Source organism: Anomalospiza imberbis, chromosome 4, assembly GCF_031753505.1.
Source record: "Anomalospiza imberbis isolate Cuckoo-Finch-1a 21T00152 chromosome 4, ASM3175350v1, whole genome shotgun sequence".
Taxonomy (NCBI): Eukaryota; Metazoa; Chordata; class Aves; order Passeriformes; family Viduidae; genus Anomalospiza; species Anomalospiza imberbis.
Genome location: NC_089684.1, coordinates 12,120,600 through 12,142,574, shown reverse-complemented (window position 1 = coordinate 12,142,574; position 21,975 = coordinate 12,120,600). Strand labels below are relative to the sequence as shown.

The window sequence follows — 21,975 nt, the reverse complement described above, 5'->3', positions numbered from 1 at the left end:
TTCCCAGTAACAAAATGCTTTCAAATGCTTCCAAAATGCTAACACTCCTGTGGCGCAATTCTGAAGCATTCCCATGTGTCCTTTCACCCGATACCAGGGAGAAGAGCTCAGCACCTCCCTTTCCACTTCCTCAGGGAGCTGCAGAGACCACTGAAGTCACCCTTCAGCCTCCTTCTGTCCAAATTTGACAAGCCCAAAATTCTCATCCTCTCCTCACAGTACATTGTTTCTATCCCTGTCACCAGCTTTGCTTCCCTCCTCTGGAGGCATCCAAGGACCATCACATGCTTCTTGATGTGTGGGGCCCAGAACTGCACACACCACTCAGGGTGAGGCCCCACAAGGCTGAATGCCGTGGGTCAGTCACCTCTGTTGGTTGTCTGCTTGTGCTGTGCTTGATGCACCCCAGAATGGGGTTTTGCCCTCTGGGTTCCAGGGCACACCCTGCTGACCCATGCTGAGCTGCTGCTGACCAGCACCTCCAGATCCCTCTTGGCAAGGTTGCTCTCCTGCCAGTTCCCTCCCTATTTAGACTTGTACCCAGCATTACTCAGTAATACTCTTTATTTCAGTAGGATTCAGCATGAGGGAGCTGCGAACAAACAGTACCAATGTACAACACCCAGTGCACTGAATTCAAAACCACTCCGGCTATCTGATGTAAACAAATAGTTGACCAAAATAAATTAAATTAATACTGAATGTCTAGTGACTGCCTAAAGTCCAAAAATGCATGAGTGTTAGGTAAGTCTCTTAGAAGAAATTAATAAAAAAGAAAACAGAAAGCATGACATTTTCAACACACTGGTATCAATCACCTGTGAAGAAGATGCAGGCAACAGCTCCTCTGATTATTCAGTCACTCAACAGTGATGACAATTAGAAGAAACTTCCTGAGGATATAGGCAGTAGTTATGGCCCACAGGGGAGCAATTCACACAAACTCTCCAAAATCTCCCTGAAAGGTAGTCAACTAGGTATATTAGGTATCTAGATTTCATTTGTTTCTCATTGACTACACAGACACACACAAAATAGGTCAGCTCTTCAGCAGAAGATAGGAACATACATAAATACATAAATATATGGCTGAATATAAATATAAAACAATCGTGAGTTTTTCTTCTCTCTGCTATCTAGACAAGGCAGCCAAGCACCTGCCTGGTGGGCACAAGACTATGGTCCTGAGCCAGAGATGTAATTAAAACATCATCATATCCTTGCTATTCACATTTTCTTTTTTCACCTTCTCCCCCTTTCTAGGCTGCTTCTTTCTTTAGTTCCTCACATTTTGAAGTGTCAAGAGCTAATGAAACACATTATTTGTATTACATTGTACACCACATAATCAAGGTGTCCCATTTAATCACTTTGGTGTTGAAAAGTTTCCTGTGAAATGAACTATTTGTTACTCAGCACATATTTCTGTAACAAAAATACCCTTTATCATTATGATACTGTTACTTAATTTTTTTTTTCCTGGTGAAAATAGTAGATATTAATTTTTTTAGAAAATACAACAATGAAAACATTTTTTTTCAGAAAGGTAAGATGCTGAACATTTAAATCTAAATTAATTGATTGATATTTATCCAATGGCTACAAAGAAATGCAAATATATCTAATTTTTGAGTCCACATACAACCCTTTTCTCTTGTAGCATTGAAAGAAGCAAGGAAATTGTCTTCAGGAAAATGTCCATTTTTTATATGGCCTGATATTGCACAGATAAAGTAAATTCAATTTGAAAAAATAAAATAACACAGGCTAACGATGAGACACTGATAGCAAAAATTAAGACCTCTGTAAAGACTGGAATAGGCAGATGTACTTTGTTTTCACAGTTACTGTTTGGCTTCCATTCCATAAGAAATTCCTCATCATCCAAAATAACATTAATAAGCATTTAAAATGCTTGATAAGGATTGTCAATTCCATTTTGATTTATGCAACAGAATGACCCGATGTCCACATGATACACTGGAACAAACTGCTCCATTACACAGGAAAGGAGTTCCCGCATTTCAACTTTTTAGAATGCTGTTCTTTATCTACCCCACAACTCTGGAAATCAAAAGGAAACTCAGATTATAATAAAACAAGAGCTCTGACCAGACCATTTCATGTGCAGCTCTCCCAGAAGAGTGTACCATACAAGTTTCAAGTCATTAAGCTGCAAGCCTCCAGGAGACACCAGATTCGCAGCATGTGCAGTGTGGGCAGTCTGCACATATGGACTGGTTGTTTGCCTGGTGCTTAACAAATGCATGCCAACACCATCAATCTCTCTGCAAATGCCTTCTTAATGGATATATGCATTTCTATTTGCATTATGGAAGTCCTTAAACCGCAAAAGAGCCATTCTTCCAGTCTGAAGAGATCTTGCTTCGAGGTAGAGCAATAGGAAAAAAAGGAATAGTAGATTGTGCAATTATTCCATGACATCTGTGGAAATGAAATTCAGTACAATTTTATGTTTATGTTGTGTATAGTTAGCTTGCTTCTAGATATAAATATATATAGCTAGGAATTTAAAAATTACTTCCAAGGCTCCTTGTGTCCTTTGTCCAAATGTCAAGAATGAATCATTACCCATTAGAATGCTCATTTCAGATTGAATTGAATGTTACATCACTGTGCCCGAAGAAGATGGAAAACAAAGATTGTTTTGCAGGCTTTATGATTTGCAAACACTTTTTATGAGTTCATGTTCTGTAAAATAGGTTTCTAGACTACTACTACTACTACTTTTAGTCATAGTTTTCAGTGTATTTCGTACATGATTATGTTACCCTACAAAAACACCCACTTGGTTCCACAGAAGAGTTTCAATGGTCTAGGTGCTTCATGTATATATATAAAATATGCTATAGATATAGATATAGATATTAAGTATTACAATATCTGCATTGTGTGTGCATGTAGACAAACAATATTTCTTTTTAGAGATTTCTCTTAGAAAGTTAGCATATAAATCTAGAATCACTGTAAACTGCACAAGGTTAACTAGGAAATTTATGGATTTACATCACCACATTAAAATGACAAAGAACTTTTAGTGATAAATATATTTTGAGTTATAAATCACATTTTCTTGGCTGTATTTCATGCTACATGTTAAGCTACACATTTCTCAACTTGCTCCTCAAATGCATGAGATCAGACTGCATTTCTTTCTCTATATTTTGGCTAAAAAAGAAAAACATGCATTTGTACACAGAAGCAAGTGTAGTATCTCTTAATATACATACATGTGCTATAGTTCTCAGACCATTCTACAAACTCTTTCTCTTTCACAGGTCTTCACAGCTAATAAAAAATGTCTCACTAATTGCCACTGAATGTGACAAAATCACTCATGAGGTTCCATTATGATAGACAACTTTGGTTAGCTAATTATAATGTGGACCTTTACATTTGGTGCATCAAAAGAATTTCGTATGATGAAATGTTGAAAGCACTGGGACCATTTTTGATGAGAGGAAAACAATGGAATCTTATAAATGTGAATACCTGGAAGGTGGACATAAACACAGAACCAGGTTCTTTTCAGTAGTTCTCAGTGATGAGGCAAGAAGCAATGGGCACAAAGTGAAACAGGTGGTTTCTGCTGAACATGAGGAAAGAGTTGTTTGCTGTGAGAGTGACTGAGTTTTCCAGAGAGGATGTAGAGGCTCCATCCTCAGAGATGTTTTAAAGTTGTCTGAACACGGTCTTGAGCAACCTCTTCTAGGTGGCTGTGCTTGAGCAGGGGGTTGGAGCAAGAGCACCTCCAGAAATCACTTTCAAACTGAACCATTCTGCTAGTCTGTGACTCTGCAATACTGGTGTGTAGCCTAGTAAAAGTTTGGTAGCAGAAGTACTTTACTGATAATTTCAAACATCCCAACAAAAATAATTTCAAGTGATGGTAAAATTTAATTCTTTATTTACTGCATCTTTATTCAGATTCTCTGTGCTAGTTGCACAGATTATTTTGGGAAAAAACTATATTCATTTCTTGCTCCTTTTACACTAAGCAAAGTTTTCCACCTCCACACCCTACCCCCCACCTCCAAGCTTATTTTTATATTTTTTGGGGTTTTGAGAAGAGAAATTGAATAAATCAAAAGCCTGACCCCTTTGTCATATCAAAGTCTGATCTTACAAAACAACCAATTTTAAATCTCTCCCAATACATTGGAGAAAATCAGAAATAAGATTTAGAAGAAAAAGAAAAATCTTTATGACACTGCATATCACTTATGCAAAAAACTGAATTAATTTCAAATAAACTAAAATAGAAAATTAAACAATTTAAGATAAATTAGTAACTAACTGCTTATCATTCACTCTAACTCTCCTACCCTAACTTATAAGGACCAATACCTTAGACTTACCACTTGCAGAGTGAAGTGTTGCATGGTATGTAACACTATGTAACAAGTGGCCTAGAGAGAGGGGGAAAAGACAAAGAAAATAGTAATATATAGTTCCTCAATGTAAGAAAATTAGGATGTTCTCCGGAAAGGGAATATACTTCAGCTAGAAAGCTGAATTACTGTATTTACTCTGTATTGAGTGCTACATTCCTGCCACTGCTGAGAACCTCTTTCAAGAAGCTAAAGAAATCAGTTCCCTGGCATCACTTACTGGCATCAATGAACTTCTAACAGCTCCCCATGCAATGCAGGAAAAACATCCTGACAGACTGGCATCTTACACAATGAGATTCATGTTCCCACAAATGAACATTACAGAGGTGCAGGCTGCTAATCCTTACAGTCAGTGAGAGCTCTCACTAATAATTAAAAGACCATCTGGATGAACTGTGGACATGGGAAATCAGTACTTGCATTATAAAATCTACCTTTAACCCTGGTGAATGAAATTCTAGAGACATCAAGAAATAAACACATGTACACAATAACCTTGTGAATAACTGCATTGATCTCTAGCCTTCTTTTTCTAAGCACCAAATTGTCACAGATGCTCCTCTCTGACACCAGTCTGCACCCTCTAGCCTTGACACACTATATACTGTTGGCTATTGTCAGTTTTTCACACAGAAAAAACACTTTTAAGCTATCAATCAGTAATCTTTAAAACTGGTGGACAACTCTTCTAAATTATTCCTATCTGTAGTAATTTTCTTTTAAACTTGTTTTCCCAATACATGTTATGTATCCTGTTTTCTATGAAGTCTAGTTATGACCCAATGCTCAATTAAATGGTCAGAAACATCCCAACTGATTTGGATATGCTTGTACAAACTCTTTCTCTTTAATAGATTTAAACAGGGTGAAACACATAACCAGAAAGTATTACTAGTTTCTGTGTTTTTCTGAGCTGCAGCAGTATTTCGTTCACTTTGCTAAAACTATACACTCTTTTTGCATTCCTTTTCTGAAGCTAAACCTTTAGAAAGAAGGTAACTATATAATACCAGCGATTTAGTGGCCTCTGTCTTTGACGTATCTTTTAATCCTCTTAAACTGTATATACAGAAATACTACAGAGGTTGATCAGCTTCAACTACTGACCTTAAAAGAAAACTAGGAAAAAAAATCAGATTCCTATACAGGATTCCTATTCCAGAGACATAGTAAACTTTCTTAAAACATTCAGCCACATCTGAATTTGAGACAATCCTGCTAAAGAGACCAAACAGAACAAACCTGTCTTAATTACTTACTTTCCACTTAAAAGGACTTTACTACTCTCTTTTTAAATATTCTATGCTCTACTACTGTTCTGAGTATTCTAACAAGCCCCTACTAAAAAGACAAAAAATAATGCAAAAATATTGACAGGAATTATTACTGAGGATTAATCAATCCAGGATTTCTTATGACTTGCACTCTTAGGAATGGTAAAGAGATTTGTTTGATTTTTTTTTTCATACCTCTGAACTAGTAAATCACAATACAAAGCCATTTAATTTTAGGGGGTAGTTATGTTTTAAAGGTGCCACCATGTTAATGAGCTTAACAATTTGGTAAAATTGAACAAATGCTGATGCCTGCATGTGAGGTGACTGTAGCACTTGATGTTGCAGTATCAGCAGAACAGATGCCACAGCTAATTTCATGGATCATGGTGCATTCAGGAAAGAAGTTGGGTTTTTCATTTTCCATGAAGACTTTAATGTGTTATTTAGAGAATTTCTGACATGTAAAGTGGTATGCATCTGTGATATAAAATAAAGATATCAAGAAAAAATAAACTTAGTATTGTATATTGTGACGCAGATAAAAAGCAACACAGCTGGATAATTACTATACTTGAGGCACAAAGGATTGATCTAATAATTTTATTAATACATGTTTTCATAATGCTGAATTATCAAGAATACAAAATAAATCTGTATTTACAAATACAAAACCTGGGTTCTTGGCAGTAAAAACATTCAAGATATGAAAATGTATCATTTGAAATAGATTTACATCATACAGACACTAGTACATATTCTTACCAAGTCTCTAAGTAAAGCTGTAGTAAACTACATAAAGGCTCAAAGCTAGCAGGACTATTTTGCATGCAAAATAAGGATGGGGGGTTTTTCAAAATCATCTTTCCCTTGCTTAAAGACACTCAGAAGCATGTAAAAATTGTCTCACAGAGTTATTGTTCAATAATTTTCTTCTAATACTCTTACATTTTTTTCTAACACTGTATCATCATTTCAAACTTTTAGAAATTATCACAGCTAGAAATGAGTGATGAAAACATGGCCTAGGTGTCATCATACCTTCAATGCACAGATGGACATTATCAGAGTATCAGTGAATACACACAACCACATTAAAAAGTTCAGTAGTGCCTCAAAAGTTTACACCAACCAAAAGAACAATGGTTCTCAACTGTGAAAGAATGTTCAGGCATTTATGTAGGAAAAGTAAAATCGAAACAGTAAATCAATTCTGTACTTCTGTCTGTATGCTCAGGAGGGGTGAGAAAGATTTTTTTAGAGAAAACTTCTACTTTTAAGTCTAAGAACTAATTGGGTATATATACACTATTACACTACATATACTATTGAAAGAAAGAGGATATTGTCTAACCAAGTAAGGCTATGCTGATTCCCAGTAAGCTTTTTTTCCTTGCACAGTAAGTTACTGGAATATTTGCTTAAAATTAGCTCAAGTAGAAACTAGTTACCATGACAGGGGTCAGCTTCAAAGAATAAATGAGATACAACATTTATGTTAAAAAAAAATTGAAAGGGCTACCACATCACCAGGATATTAACAAATTTCTGTCAATTTCAGTGTAGCAGCTGTAGAAACATCAGTAACAGCTGCCAAAGTTAGACATTTCAATCCATGTTTCTAAAGGCCTTTGATATTTTAAGGAAAACACTAAAATTCTGGCAGCTATTAGAACAGTCACTTCAGAAAAGTGATACTGCAACTATTTAACAGGGAACACAGATAGCACAGTTGAAGTACTAAAGTAAATAGGATATTGAAGTTCTAAAGACTCAATTAATATTATTGAGAAGTGATTGCCAAAAGGTTATCACATGTTCTTTAAATACCACTCAGCTTACATCCTACCTGAAGAGGATTTCATGAATCTTATTGATCCACCTTCAGAACACTACTGAACCATCATCAGTCCATTCCTGAGCTTCCTAAGGATCTCGAGCAGATTCACTGTCAATAAACTGATATACTTACAGAAAAAATAATTCAGAATTAAGTTATGCAATTAGCACCATGTTTTATCTTCAAAAAACATGAAGGAGGAGCAAATTAAATAATTTAAAGTAATTACATGATTTATAAAAACACCTGATTTTTCTAGCAGTTATCTTCCACTGTTGAGTAATGAAAGACTTTTAAATATTACTGCATATTGATGGTATAAAAACAGTATAATTAAAAAAAATATTACCATCACATCAGTAAATGAGACACAAGCATAAAGGCATCCTTAGCATATTTGTACATTGCATGAACAGAAAGATAATGCTGATCCAGATACTTAGCATATGATCTGCATCTCTTTAGTTATTTATTCTTAATACAACTGCTGTGACACACTTAAAAAGCCTTTAATGTACCATAAGATTGGCAAGGCCCCTTCATTTACATAATTAAGGCAATTATAGCCATTATAATTGAATGCAACACCATTTTAATGGTCTGGACTATATTTAAGCTTCCACTTTATAATCCATGGAAGCTGGTTAGCGAAATGCAAAAGAAACTAATGAATGTATCCTAAAAAAGCACTCTCTCATGACTACCTAAAATAGTTAATAGAGTTTGTTGTGCTACACAGACTAAACTTTCTAAATAATTTGCATGTTTTGGGGACTCTAGAACTGAATTTGTTCATTAATTGTTTCGATATCTAAGTTAAAATTAATAATTATAAATCCAAAAATAAAAACAGCATTAATTATCTTCTTTCATCATAACAGCTTGCCTAACTGTCTTAAAATTGCAGGAACACACACAAAACCACAGGCTGATACACTGTAGATAACTTTTTCGCCTCTAAAGGCATATTCGCCATTGGGTTCCTTGGGGCTTCCCCTCCTACTAAAACACAAGGAGAAAGGAATTTAAAAAAATCAATCAAGCTAATCAAAATTCTCTTAATAAATAATTTTAAAGCAACCTCCTCTAGAAAAATCTTTTCCCTGTGAAAAGTATATGAATACTTTTTAAGAATACAACTCTGAATGACTGATTACTCATCTTGTATATAACGAGTCTTTACCTAAAAAGAACCAGTGTATAAATGGCCCTGAGTGTTGGAACAACCCCACAAAAATCAAGGATTACAAAAAAAGCAATGCATTCTAAGCATTCACCCCATGTATATAAGCTCACTCCCACATATAGTGAACAAGCTAGCAAGTGTCCTGTGATAAAAAGTACTCACACAGTGAGCAGAGATGCAACACTGACATTATTTTAGAAATCAAAAACTGTATTACACCACTTTTTTTAACACAAGGCCAGATCTGCCAGTTCAACACTCGCTGGTAACAAAAACATGAGGAGAAAATTCTCAAAGTGCAGTCCACCACAGTAGGACAGAACTGCTTTCCACAGCATTGAGACCTTAGGAATTTTCCATTTAAAAGTAAATTTGTGGATGTGACATACATACTAGGATTTGACAAAACTGTATAGATTTGAGTACCCCAAAGCTTCCAAAAGCAGCCATAAAAAGTGGAATGACTTGGAAACCAACAGGCCAAATGAAGAGAAAAGACAAGGTGGTTATAGAGGAGATTGATGTTGTAAAGGTGCTTGGAACTGTGAACAAGGAGCCGTTTCCAGTGATGGGTATGTAATATTCCCATCTTCCCTTTAGTGTCATAGCTCTTTGCAATATTGACAACAAGCACTTGGCTAAAAATACTTTCTCAGTATTACACTTCATCCTGGAAACAATAAAATGTTCTTCAAAGCATCCTCGAGTATGTTCTGCAGTGTTATGGGGATTATTTTTCATAAACACAGTGTATACACTCTGGCCTTTTTACAGTATTATTATGGAATGGGCAACCTTCCCTTAATCCTTCACTTCTTCCTTGTAACAGTCAGGCTCAAACGAATTTTAATTCATTCTGCAATTATGACTTAATTGCAGAGAATATCAAAAATATAGATAATTGCTCAAGCACATTCCGCCTTTTCACTTTTTTTTACACTATCAGCTCCACTCTGATCTGAATTAATAGTATTCTTTTACTAGAATGTCTCTGCCTCATTGATCTAGCTGCATTTGTGATACCACTTTTTTCCTGCACAACACATAATTCTACTGCTTGTTCTCAAATATTCTAATCCCTGTAAAAACAGAAAGAAAAAGCAAATATTTTTTAGCCAAAAGGTCATCTACCAGTATAATAACCAATTCTAGTTATCCTTTTTGAACTATAAAGCTGCTTTAAACAAAGTGAACACACACTATTCCATGCGGAAGTTTAAAAATATAGGAGAAACAGGCATCTGGAACAAAACTGAGTCACTTCTAGAGCCTAACAACAGCTTACACAGCTGCTTCTCCGTTTCTGCAGTCCTACAAACACAGCCACAGGGTCCTCATCATTTCCACATCACACATGGACAATACCTGGCAAGCAGTCTCTAAGACTCCTTTCCAGCCTTTCCCAGCTTTTGGAGGAAGGAAGCCCAGGTCTGTGGGTGTGCTCTGGTTAAGCCCAGGCTAGTTGACAAGGGAACCAAGAATGGTGGGCACACAGGTCAGACCACGCTCATCCCAAACACATTCCCTGTCATTCCACACATTAGATTGCTACTAATCACACTAAATTAGATTACTAGCAATTATGATGGAGAGGTCTCCTTTTAGAAAGTCTTAGCATGGATTTTGATTAATGAAAAGAAGATACTGCTGACAATTTTACTTGGCTCATTGTCACTTGAGAAAAAGAAGATAGTTCAAAAATTTTAAAGAATTATGCAAAAAATATATCTTAACATCAAAGAAACAACCAATAAAATTAGCTCCACTGAGTTTCTGTTATTACACAAACACAGTAAATGAATCCTAAAAAAATGCCTTTTACAAATACAGTAACACAGTATTTTTGTGCTAGCAAATTCCCTTTCTATCATACATATGGAAGTAATTTACAAATACAAATGAACTGTTGCAAAGATCTGTTGCTAGTCTGCTAGCTCAGAAATAACCTACTATTTAGTAAGCAAAGCTCTAAAATCTGACAAAACAATAGTATTTCTTATTACAGATCAAGTTAAAAATGGTCTATCACTCACCTTATATACAACAGAGAAAAAAAGGACATTCTTAATGAATTAGACTGACCAAATATCAAAGAATAAAAATCCACAATGCATCAACTTTCATTTTATATTAAAATAGCTTCAAATTATACATAAGGTATACTTACAGCTAACCACTACTGTAAATAAAGTGAAAAACAGTAGCTTGGATGCTTGGATAAATACCGGTTTAAGATGAATAGCATTAAGATTGAAAAGTAAAAACTATATGTTCTAGTAAAAAAAGCAATAAAAGAAAAATGAACATTTACTTGTAATACCCTCTGAAGAACTACAATGTATATACAATAACACATTTTAGTTTCATAGCACCTTTAAAACCAAAAGGTTTCAGAAACAATAATAAAACAGTGTTCAGAAACATCAGTAGAGTAAGAAGGCTTACCTATGGATAATGTATTTTCCTCTAACAAGGAAACTGAGTCACAATGTTATAGCTGACTTGCATTTAAATCAATAGCGTGATTCATGCTGATGCCAGCAGTAAAAGCAAGAGCAGAAATATTAGCCCAGATTCAATTTTTGTTGTGAGCCCACAATGACACCAACCTCAAGCAGTGTATACCAGTACAGATAAGACAAACGCCTGGACTTGAGTGCTTCCACTGATACCACTCATCATTATGCCCTGGCATTTCAGGCTTCATCTAAAGACTATATTGAGAAAGATTAGCAAAATTTATGAAAATAATGTAATTAATGAAAATTAAGCAACTAAAAAAGCATAGAGAATTTATTTTATTGTTGCATTTCATAGAACTATAGTAGGAATTACATTTTTAAAACTTACTGAATATAAATATATGGCTAAGAAGAACAGTAAACTAGAAAGCTGACAATTACCCAGTGCAAATTTAACTCACATATAATAAATGTTGCTACCACCTATACTCCCAGACTTCCAAGACCACTTCCTTCCATTTATTGTGCATATTCCTCTGAGAGAGACTGTTAACTGAGAGCAGCTTGCCTGTGATGTGAACCAGCACTTTTGCCTTTGTGCTTCTTTTTATAGGCTGGTCACTTTATTTTCTGTAACAAGCATGACAGTATGAAATTAAATGTTACAGTTAGATATTTTCAAAAAATTTGAAAACATACTACCATATTTGTAAATAAAGGTCAAACAGCAATATAACCTAACAGGTCACTGATAATATCAAACCTAATTGGCCTAGTACATGTTGGTTTTAACATGGATTTTTATTCCATTGATGTCCTGTAGTTACCTTTTCAAAAAAGAAATAGGGGATTACAAAACAGCAGTATCTGTCATTGAAAGGCAGAAATACAAAGCAGAGATTAGGGAGTTAACACAAGTGGTAATTTTGGCCCTCAATCTCTTTATTTGTGAAGTCTGGAAACCAGTCAGTGTTCTCTCTGAATGTAAACAAAACAAAAGCTCTTTTTTGGCATCTATACCTGTACTATATGAAGAGTAGTAGAGGTCACGTATTGAAAAGATGATGCTATGCAAATTAAATCAGAGGATTTGGTAGAGTGTTGCTTGGTTGTTTGTCCCTCTATTTGTTTTTCAAGCACTGATGCACACAGAACAAACCAGTATCCACAGTGTCTTTAATCCTACTGTTCTTTATCCCCATCTCTACAAAGCAATTAACAATTTGAGGGTATTCAGTATAAAACAGGATGCAGCTGAGAAAGCAGTCACATTCTGTGATTAAAGTCTTTCAGATATGCTAACTGAAAATACTTTGAGCATGTAATGTTGTCTTTTCAGCTCCTTCTGGCAAAAGCTTAGAGTCAAAAAGTATGACATTTGTAAGAGCTTCCTTGTTACCTACATAGTCCCCCTCAGATACTGAAAGGAAGAGAAGCCCTTTTTTTTCCTTCCATGAATATAAGCCTAAATCTCTTATTTTAGTGAAAATATCATGTGAACTCTTAGCACAGGATTTATTAGAGATTAACTCAAAAATTATTGAGACTGTATTCTTCTATTTCAATAGCTAATACAAATGCATATTCAGTATTTTACCAACAATGATACAGCTTTTGTCATTTAAACTGCAGGGCCTTCAATTGGCCCTGAGCTTTTCAGTGTGACTGTTATATCCCAGCTAAATCTTGACCCCATGTCAGGGCAGAAACACAAACATATTTCTATGATGAAGATATCCAAAGACATAATTAATTGAGACGGATGCTGTACAACACATCAGCCACATCAGCCAAATCTTTGAAATAGACTTTTTGGGAGACCAGGATCCTGGGATGTCACAGCACACATTTGTCAGAACATTAGTGCAGCTCAACAGGGAAATAAAACAAAGCACTCTGTCAAGATTTTCAATTTTAAGAATAATTAAACTTTCCCAATGTATGTACTCTGGCGAAGAGCAAATTTAAGATAACTGACAGTGGATGCTTTTCTTAAATACCTGTGAAGGTCTTTAATCATAGCTAACAGCTGTCAGCCATACACTCACCTGCTGACAAAATTTCTGAAGAAATGCCTGTGGTCTTCATTGACCACACTTTGAATCATGTGTATTTTTTCTCACCCATCAGACTGAACAGCAGGAAAAGCAAGGGACAGGGCTCGCTACATCTCACAGCAAAATGACCATGACTACTATCTGAAAGAAAAAAATTGTGCCTAGACATTGCCAAGGGGACAAAAGTCTCCTTGGTTTTGTAAAAATGTGCAGTGCACAGAATACTTCTGAGCTTCTGGTTCCACATAACCACTGAAAAAAAGCCTCAGAAGTGCTTAGGAAAATAAACATCTGCAGATTCTGACTCAATGAAATCCTTTCACTCAAAGCTGTGCAACTCAGTATGACCTGGGTACCCCAAATCCTGGCACATACTTGAAAAGGAGACTGGGGCAAAAGCAGGACATGAGGTGATGGCTATGCTTGGAAAACAAGATGCTTCCTCACGTGTCTCTTTAACACCTCTGTCACAAGTGGCAGTGCTTCCCATCCATTCTGCTTTACCTTTTTTTCTCATTGTGCTTCTACACAACTTCCAAAGCCCTCCCTCTGTTCTGTACTCCCCATATTCATTTACTTCTAACTTTGTGCTCCCCTAATACTGCCTCTAATGCTCTGCAGATGTCCCTCTCTCATTTGTAATCCTAAGTTTGTCTTTTTTGTCTCTTTTTAAAAATTAGTGGAGTACCTATTATAGTTTATATGATATCCATTGCTTTATCTAAATTACAATCAAAACAAAGATGGTAAAGATTTTTATTTTATTGTGGGTTTTTTGTTGTGGGGTTTGAGGCTTTTTTTTTGCTTTTAACTTTTGTTTTTCTTAACAACTTCCACATCTAGATCCAAATCAAGTTCTTAAGCCTTTCATTTATGGATTTAACCCAAGAGACCCTGAACATCAACTGGGTTCAATGTTTCTAAATGTATCATTAAAATGAGAAAGCCTTCACAAAACCCGGACCCCTCACCTGCCTCATGCATTCATCAGAGATAAGAATTAGACAAACTTCATAGTTGGATTCCAACGAAAAGGACCCTATGATTTCATTATTAAGTTCATACACATTTTTAAAAGAAAATCTGTTTTTCTGAATAATGGTTTAATTTTCCTTCCCAAAGGACTACAGGGATCCACACCAAGACTATTTTGGGAAAGTTCATAGACATAGTATGCTCTCTAGATACACCCAAAAAATCAGCAATTTCAGTCTGAGAAGATGAACAAACATGTCCCAAACAGCCTAGGTAAGGGATGTATTTTAGGAAACCCTTACTTAAGTTACCCCTGAAAAAGGAACAGCAACCCTACTTTGCCTGTTTGGCTTCATCAAATTTGTAAGCAGCTTAGAACCAAGGAACCATAGCAACATTTAGTTTGAAAATATCTCCAAGATCATCAAGTCCAACCGCAACAACACTTTACAGAGCTCCATTTAAAGACAAAGATTGTATTCTTATAACTTTTGTTAGAAGAACTTCCGTTGTAAGAAATTTTGTATTCTGTCACAATAAAAGCTGAAATTTCACTAATGATGCTTAGCTCACTTTAGTGTTTCTCACATTTCCTGGCTTTTGGCCTTGTAAAAAAAAATATATTAACAAATTTCAGTGTTGCAACAAAATATAACACTTGGAAAAGCCCTGTGTTTTGCTTGCTCTGACAATCTGTCAGGACAGGATTAGTGCTAATTCCTATACCCATGAGACCTTTTTTCCTTTTCTTTTACATAACTAGGCACAAGTAATCTTGACTCCCTGGCAACTTAAATCATCAAGAATAATTCGTTCTTAATTTTAAAAAATTCCAATTTTTGAAGCAAAAAAATTTGTCTCTAGATTTTTTCAGTGTTTTAGCACAAGAGTATGAAAAATTAAATATGCTTGAAAGAATACACACGAAAGGTAACTGCATTAGGTGAAACAGCTTCCAGCAGAGAGAATACTGATCTTATTTTGGTAAAAACTAAGGGCAATGATAGCATATTAAAAGACTAACACTGGAGAATGGTAAGCCTGCTATTCACAGAGATGATTTTCGGCTCATTATCTTAATTTCACTTCATGCCCACTGTTAAGCAAATATTCCCATATCCATCCTGAAGATACAGAAATTATTGCTAGAGGATGCTGCAACCACATTAAGGTTACACCCACTGTATATCTTATCAAAGGGGCCACATTAGCCACACGATGCCAGGTCTTCCAGTACATTTCATTTTGTTTAACAATGCGAGAAGATGACATATTTACTTTCAAGATACTACAAGAAATAGTAAATTAATGCTTTAAAAAACATCAAGACTATCATTTTGCAGAGGGGTTCCAGCACAAGGAGCATTTAATTACATATATTCAATTAATATTTAATTACACAATCAATTATATTGCCAAAGATGAAAAAAGGGACCTAAAGAAGTGTTTCAGAGCAGTTTTTTAATTGACTCGTATGCCCGCACACAGTTTAATCATTACAGTGGTCATCGTTGTTCATTGTTAAAAGAACATTAATTTGTTTTTTAAACTAGAAAAAAAAATATAGTTTTGGCAGTAGCTACAGCTTATAATGGAAAGTAAGACTATCCTCCACAATAAATTTGGAATAGTGCTTCAAACTATAATGAAATATCAGCATTAATGCAGGAATGCAATATTTGTTTCTTTTATTGTTATAAGGTTACTACAGGAAAAAACCCATCATCTTTAAATTTTATTTTTTCTGTATTTTCAATGTATTTTACTCATTAAATGCATTACTATATAGACAGAACAAAAAGATGCATCTAACAGAGATCAGTCTAAAGAAATTTTAAAAATGCAGACCTCCAATCATGCTTTTCTTGACAGATTCAGGTCCATGGTAGCCTAAAACGTCATGACCACTTGCTATTCAGAACCACCAAAGATGGTATCATGTTTTCTTTAACAAACACCTTCCATAATCACCTGGAAGCCACTGAAATATAAATATACATAGCTACCATTTTTCCTCTCCAGTTTGTTCCAGCTGCACCTAAAAGGCCTAAGAAGCACTGCAAAGCAACATAATCTCATTTGTGGTCCAAAAGGAAGCTGATTTACTCCTATCAAGCATTTTTCAAAGGAACTCACTTGCATAATAGAGCCATTACTAACAGTTCTACAGCTCAACTGCTTGCTCCTATGACCAGCAAGAAGTACTTATAAGTTTTCTTCCTTTCTACCACCCTTCGTTTTCTTAAATATTCAGATGAAAAAACTGAGGAGCAAGGAATTAATTTATAATTATAATTATAATTTATAATTATAATTATAATAGAAGCATCTCAAGGAGTATTAAATAGTAAATGAAAAAAAGAAAAAAAAAGAACAGCAGTAACTCATGCTACAATAGCTCATCTGAAAAATACCATGGTATTTTACAATAGGTACAATTTCAAAACCCTTGGCAAAGAAACAACCTTGAACAAAAGCTGGTTTTATTCAAGAATAATGAGTGTTTCTGATAACTGTAATATTCCATGTGCAAAATCTTCCCTCCTTCTGGAAATGAGTATTAAAAATATTACACAAATTACCATCACTCACCTCTCCTGTCATTTCTGCCTGCATTTGTGGATTTGTCAGAAGGGCAAGGGCAACGTCCTTCACATTTCACTGAAATTTGTTTTCCTGAGACACAGGCTTGATAGTCTAATTTGCACTGTAAGGAGACAGAATGACTATCATTAACGTAAACATATCTTATTAAAAAAATTATACTTCTAAGAAATTTGAAGCAATCTCTCATGAAATGCTTAAATCTTTGCGTACACCTGAGAAGAAAAGTCTTCTTCAGTGTATGCTACTTTTGTAACAAAAATTAGATTCAAGAAAGGTACAAAGTTTTTGGTTCCTAGCCTGGCTACAGTTTCAAAGTCAAGCATGAAGGCACTTGTGGCATGAGACAGATTTGAATATCCATCCTAAATGGAAGCAGGCTGCATTGGTTTTATCTGTATTCAATGAGCAAATAAACACAGCAACAACATTCATTATAGATAGGAAGCAATAAACAGTCATTTTTTATAGAATTTATCACTGAATTTCTATCTTTAAGATGACAGTATCGTGGTAAAAAGCATTAATGAATAAAATGAAAAGCTGTGCCTAATGTAATTCTGCACAGTATATTTTCTGATACAGAAACAGATTCATTTGTGAGGTTCTGATCTGTGTACTTACAGCACCAATCTAGAAACCACATAAAAACTAACTATATCTGAGAAACAAAATTGTTGTCTCAAGCATATAAAAATATTGCAGTTAAAAAACACATACAGAGAAAATAGTATCATTGTAAACATTATCACTCTTACTTTTTCTTGCAATAAAACAGTTCTTTGCATAGAGATCTTTCTCTGGGATGTTTTGTCAATGTGTTATCAGGAAAAACATAAACAAGAAACAAAGATGGGGAAAGCATTTACAAAATGCTTTTTCCCAAATCAAAAGAAGAAAGATTGTTATGGAGAACACTTCATCCTTGAACAAAAGATGCCAGATGTCTCATTAAATAGGTAAAGGACACAGAAGCATATGAGTCAGAAAAGCAATTCAAGTAACAAATAAAAATACAAAGTGTTTTCTGTGCATCACAACACTTCAGAACAATCTCATCAGAATTTGTCTCTTTTATTCCCTGACTCATATTTTGTTGGGGTACATTACTGTAATGCAGTTCCATTATTTGATTCTTAGGATTTCCAGAGAATGTGAAAGTCAAAATTTCTCTCTCTCTCTTCAAAACATGTAAGGGGTGGGAGCACTGTAGCTATGAAAGAATCAAGGAGCCTCCTGAAAAACTGCTAGTTTCCACTAGTATGTAGATGTAAGCACTGTGAATTTACGGAACTTTATCAACTTTTTAAGCAGTCAGACTTTAGTCTTGTCACACTCATGCAATTCCATATCTTGCATAACCTGAAGTGTATCACTGTATCAAAAGAGTACATTTTGGCACCATTGCCAGCACTAAAAAGACAGAAATAATTACATCAAATTTTGTGTACTTCAATAAAGTCATTATTGTACTTCAGTTCTGAATGTGTCACCTTTACCAAAAATGCATGCTTAAAGGAAAATGACACTAACAGAGCCTTTTAAATCTCCCAAAAACCCCAACATAACTGTTCCAATTGAAAGCTATATAGCACTAATATCTCACAAAGGACTAGACAATGGAAGCAAAGCAAACACCTTCCCATGCTGATTTTGAAACAACTGAATACTTTTTCTGTCTCAATTATCCTGGCTGTACAGGAGAGGGCTTGCATTACTATGATGCCTACCAGCCCTCTCTCCAGAAAGTACATGACCTAATGTTGTGGTTTGATAGGGAAGTGCATTTTCTCAGGAAGGTGGGGTCAAACCAATCAGTGGTCAGGTTTAAATATCGGCACTTGGAGTGAGTGCTTTCGGACACGCCTCTGAGAACACAGCGGGTTAAAAGCAAGAACTCCCAAGAGAACTTTCTCTTTAGTTCCAGGCAGAGTACTGCGCAGACCTTCCCTACCCAGCCTCAGGCTGGGTGAGGGAGGGGAAGCCATGCGGCCTGGGAGAGGTGGGCCCAGGGTGTGAAGGGACTGGAACCCCTGCAGGACGGAAGGGTGGAGAAAATCTGAGATGTCTTTGTTCCTCCCCCAGAGAGAGAGAGAGAGTGAAAGAGATGGAGACTGTGCCAGCAGTACCCGGCAGAGGAGAAGGAAAGGGAGGGTGGGGAAGGTGCCCAGCTGTGGGAGTTGGAGTTCTGAGCAAAGATTCCAGCCAACCCAAAAGCCTAAGACTTTTAACCCTTTCCTTAAAAGAAAATACCTTACAAGACACTACTCCTCCTCAATTTAAAAGAAAAAAGAAACAGTCTAAGACCTAAAATGTTAAAAAAATCCTAAGTTAAAAAAAAAAAAAAAAGATAAAGTAGCCTTAACTAGACTTTTCTTGTATAACCATAAACTAAACCCATCCTGCAACACAGACACTACATTTAAGAAGACACAATAACTTAAACCAAGAAAGACAAGAGTGGGAGTGACCTACTTCAACAACTGCAAGCGCAGGAATAGAGTAAACAAAGAAAAGTTAAAGAAAGTGTAAAAGTACCCTCTGTCTCCAAGAAAAAAAAAAGATCTCTGTTCTCAAGACCCTCAGCCCCAGGAGAGGAGAAAATGGGGGGTACTGTTGTCCCAAAAATGAGAAACTAAACTGTTGTTCTTTTAGTCCTTAACAAAGCGTCCTTAAAAGGGCCCTATGAACAGTTTCAGTCCATACATAGTAGTAAGAACACTGTAACATAAAAAAGAAAGTGTCACAATAGCAGATTTTCTCCAGGCGGTGCCATGTGTAACATAGAAACACAAAAAATTACAATTGTCTTTCCTGGGGGAGTCTATAATACAAAAAAGACTCCTCTCTCCCTTAAGAGACTACATATTAATAATCTAAAAAGTGGTAACTAAATTAAAAATCCAAGTTTTGTCTCACTGTGTTTTGTTAGAAATTAAGTATATGAAAGAAGAATGTATTAAAGGGTGTTCATCCTAAATTCTGTGTAAGTCTTTTATTATAATTGTAAAGTAATAAAGTCTTTTCCTTTATTTTTAAACTTAAACCTACTCTACTCTTTTCCTAATCACATCTCACAACACTAATTTTAAAAAAGTATATTTTCATAAAGAACACTAACATTACACCAAAGTCAAACCATAACACCTAATTCATATTTTAATGCTCCATCCAGTATTTGGAGTTTGTGGAATGGGTTATTGCTCAAATTTAATACTCATCTCTGTTAAAAAGAGGTGCCTTTCCTTTTTTAAGATCTGAGAGTTTTTATTATTCAAACTTGGTAGTTTAAGGATTCAAACCTACAGATTGCTTTAGGTTTTGATTACTCCCTTTGGTGAGACCGCCACTTAATATTTGACATATAAACACATTCCAGGTCTCATTTACTCAGAAACAGAGTATGAAAAGTGAAGGAAAAAAAACCAAAAAACTTTTATTTAATTTATGAAGATTTTTTTAATCCTTTCTTTGAGAGATTATTTTTTACAGACTCCAATCCTCCTAAATTTGATTCACTTAAATGTTGCTCAAGAGACTAGTAAATACTTCATAGGTGCTTCAGCTAGCATCATGAGTTGCAAGTTCAGTCTTTTTTATTTATGTATTTTTTTAAATTTTATTTTTCTTTTAAGTTGTCTACTCAGTCCTATTTGCTAATAATAGTATCCTTTTAAATGCTAAAAAACTTAATGCTCAGCACCTAGCACAGGCTCAGATACATGAGATACTGAGCGCAAGGTCAGCACACCACACTTCCAAATCAGTATTCCCATTCACAGGTATGATAAAATTTTACCCTCACTGAACTCCTTTTAAGGACAGGCAGGCAGCAGAGATATATTCATTTTTTTCAGAAACAAACCAACATCATGGTGCTTGCATAAGCTGAAAATGAATCAAGGCAGTTCTGATAATATCCTATTAGCAGCTAATGACACCAGGAGCAGAACTCTGGTTCAAACCTCTTGACATCATTCCCCAAATTAACAGTGCACGAGGATACTGTAAAGATAGCTCAGTTAAATAAAAGTGCGTAAAACTTCCTTCAGTGTTACTCTTAAACTGGTAGAAGAGCAAGCAACATACCTGAAAAACTCCACAGAAAAAGAAATCACTGACATGCAGGCTATGAGGACACAATGAGAAATAGTGGCCAAAAAGGAGAGGTGGTGTGAGGGGATTCATGCCAGGGCAGTACTCAAAGAGCTGGCTGATTTCCTAACCATATATCTCTCCATGACTTTTCAATAGTCTTGGGAATCTGGAGAATTAACAGGAAGCTGGAAAATACTGACCCAAATCCCACTTCCATGCCTGATAAAATTATGGAGAAGATTATTCTGGAAGTTACTGGAAGACGTAAGAAGGACAATGCAATCATAGGTCACAGACAGGACAGCTTAATGAGGATGAAGCCCAGCTTATGACAAAGTTACCCACCTATCTGACCAAGGGAAGCCAGCTGGTATAATCCTTTTGGATTTCAGTAATGCTTTCAATACTGCCTCTCACATTGCCCTTGTGGACAAAATGTCCAACAGAGAGCAGGATAAACTCATCATGTGATGCATGAGCACCTGGCTCATGGGTTGGACACAAAGCACTGTAGGGTAAAGGGGATAACATTGGGGTTACATCAGGCTGGTGACCAGTTACTACTGGGGTTCTACACAGCTCCACTGTAGGGCCAGCACTCTTCAAAGTCCCCATAAACAACTTGGATGCAGGATTCAAAAGTATATGAGTAAGTTTGCCAATGATATTCAACTGGGAGGAGGTGTTGACTCACTCTCCAAGGCAGAGAGGTCCTGCAGAGAAACCTGGACAAATAAGAGGGATGGGCAATCACCAACTGTATGAAGAACAAAGAAAAGTACCAGAGCCTACACATAGAATGAGGCAATCTGGATGAATACAGCTGAACTGGGGAATGAGATGCTGGAAAGCAGTGCCATGGAAAGGAAATTGGGGGTCCTGAATGATGGCAAGTTGAATTTGAATCATTGTGCCCTGGCAGCCAGGCGGGCCAACCGTGCCCTGAGGTGCAACAGGCACAGCATCGCCAGCCAGGCAAGGAGGAGGGGATTGTCCTGCTCTGCTCTGCACTAGGGCAGCCTCCCTCAAGTTCTGTGTGCCATTTTGGGTGCCACAACATAAAG

The 21,975-nt window shown here is 35.9% G+C and overlaps 1 protein-coding gene across 5 annotated transcripts in view; it reads right to left on the bottom strand.

The window, feature by feature from the left end:
* Window positions 1–21,975, bottom strand: part of SPOCK3 (SPARC (osteonectin), cwcv and kazal like domains proteoglycan 3) — a 167,754-nt gene that overhangs the window by 32,225 nt on the left and 113,554 nt on the right. For all 5 annotated transcript variants that reach the window (XM_068187120.1, XM_068187122.1, XM_068187124.1 and 2 more), the window contains one exon: window positions 16,802–16,916. In XM_068187120.1, coding sequence (XP_068043221.1) covers window positions 16,802–16,916 — 115 coding nt within the window. The remainder of the gene's footprint in view (window positions 1–16,801; window positions 16,917–21,975) is intronic.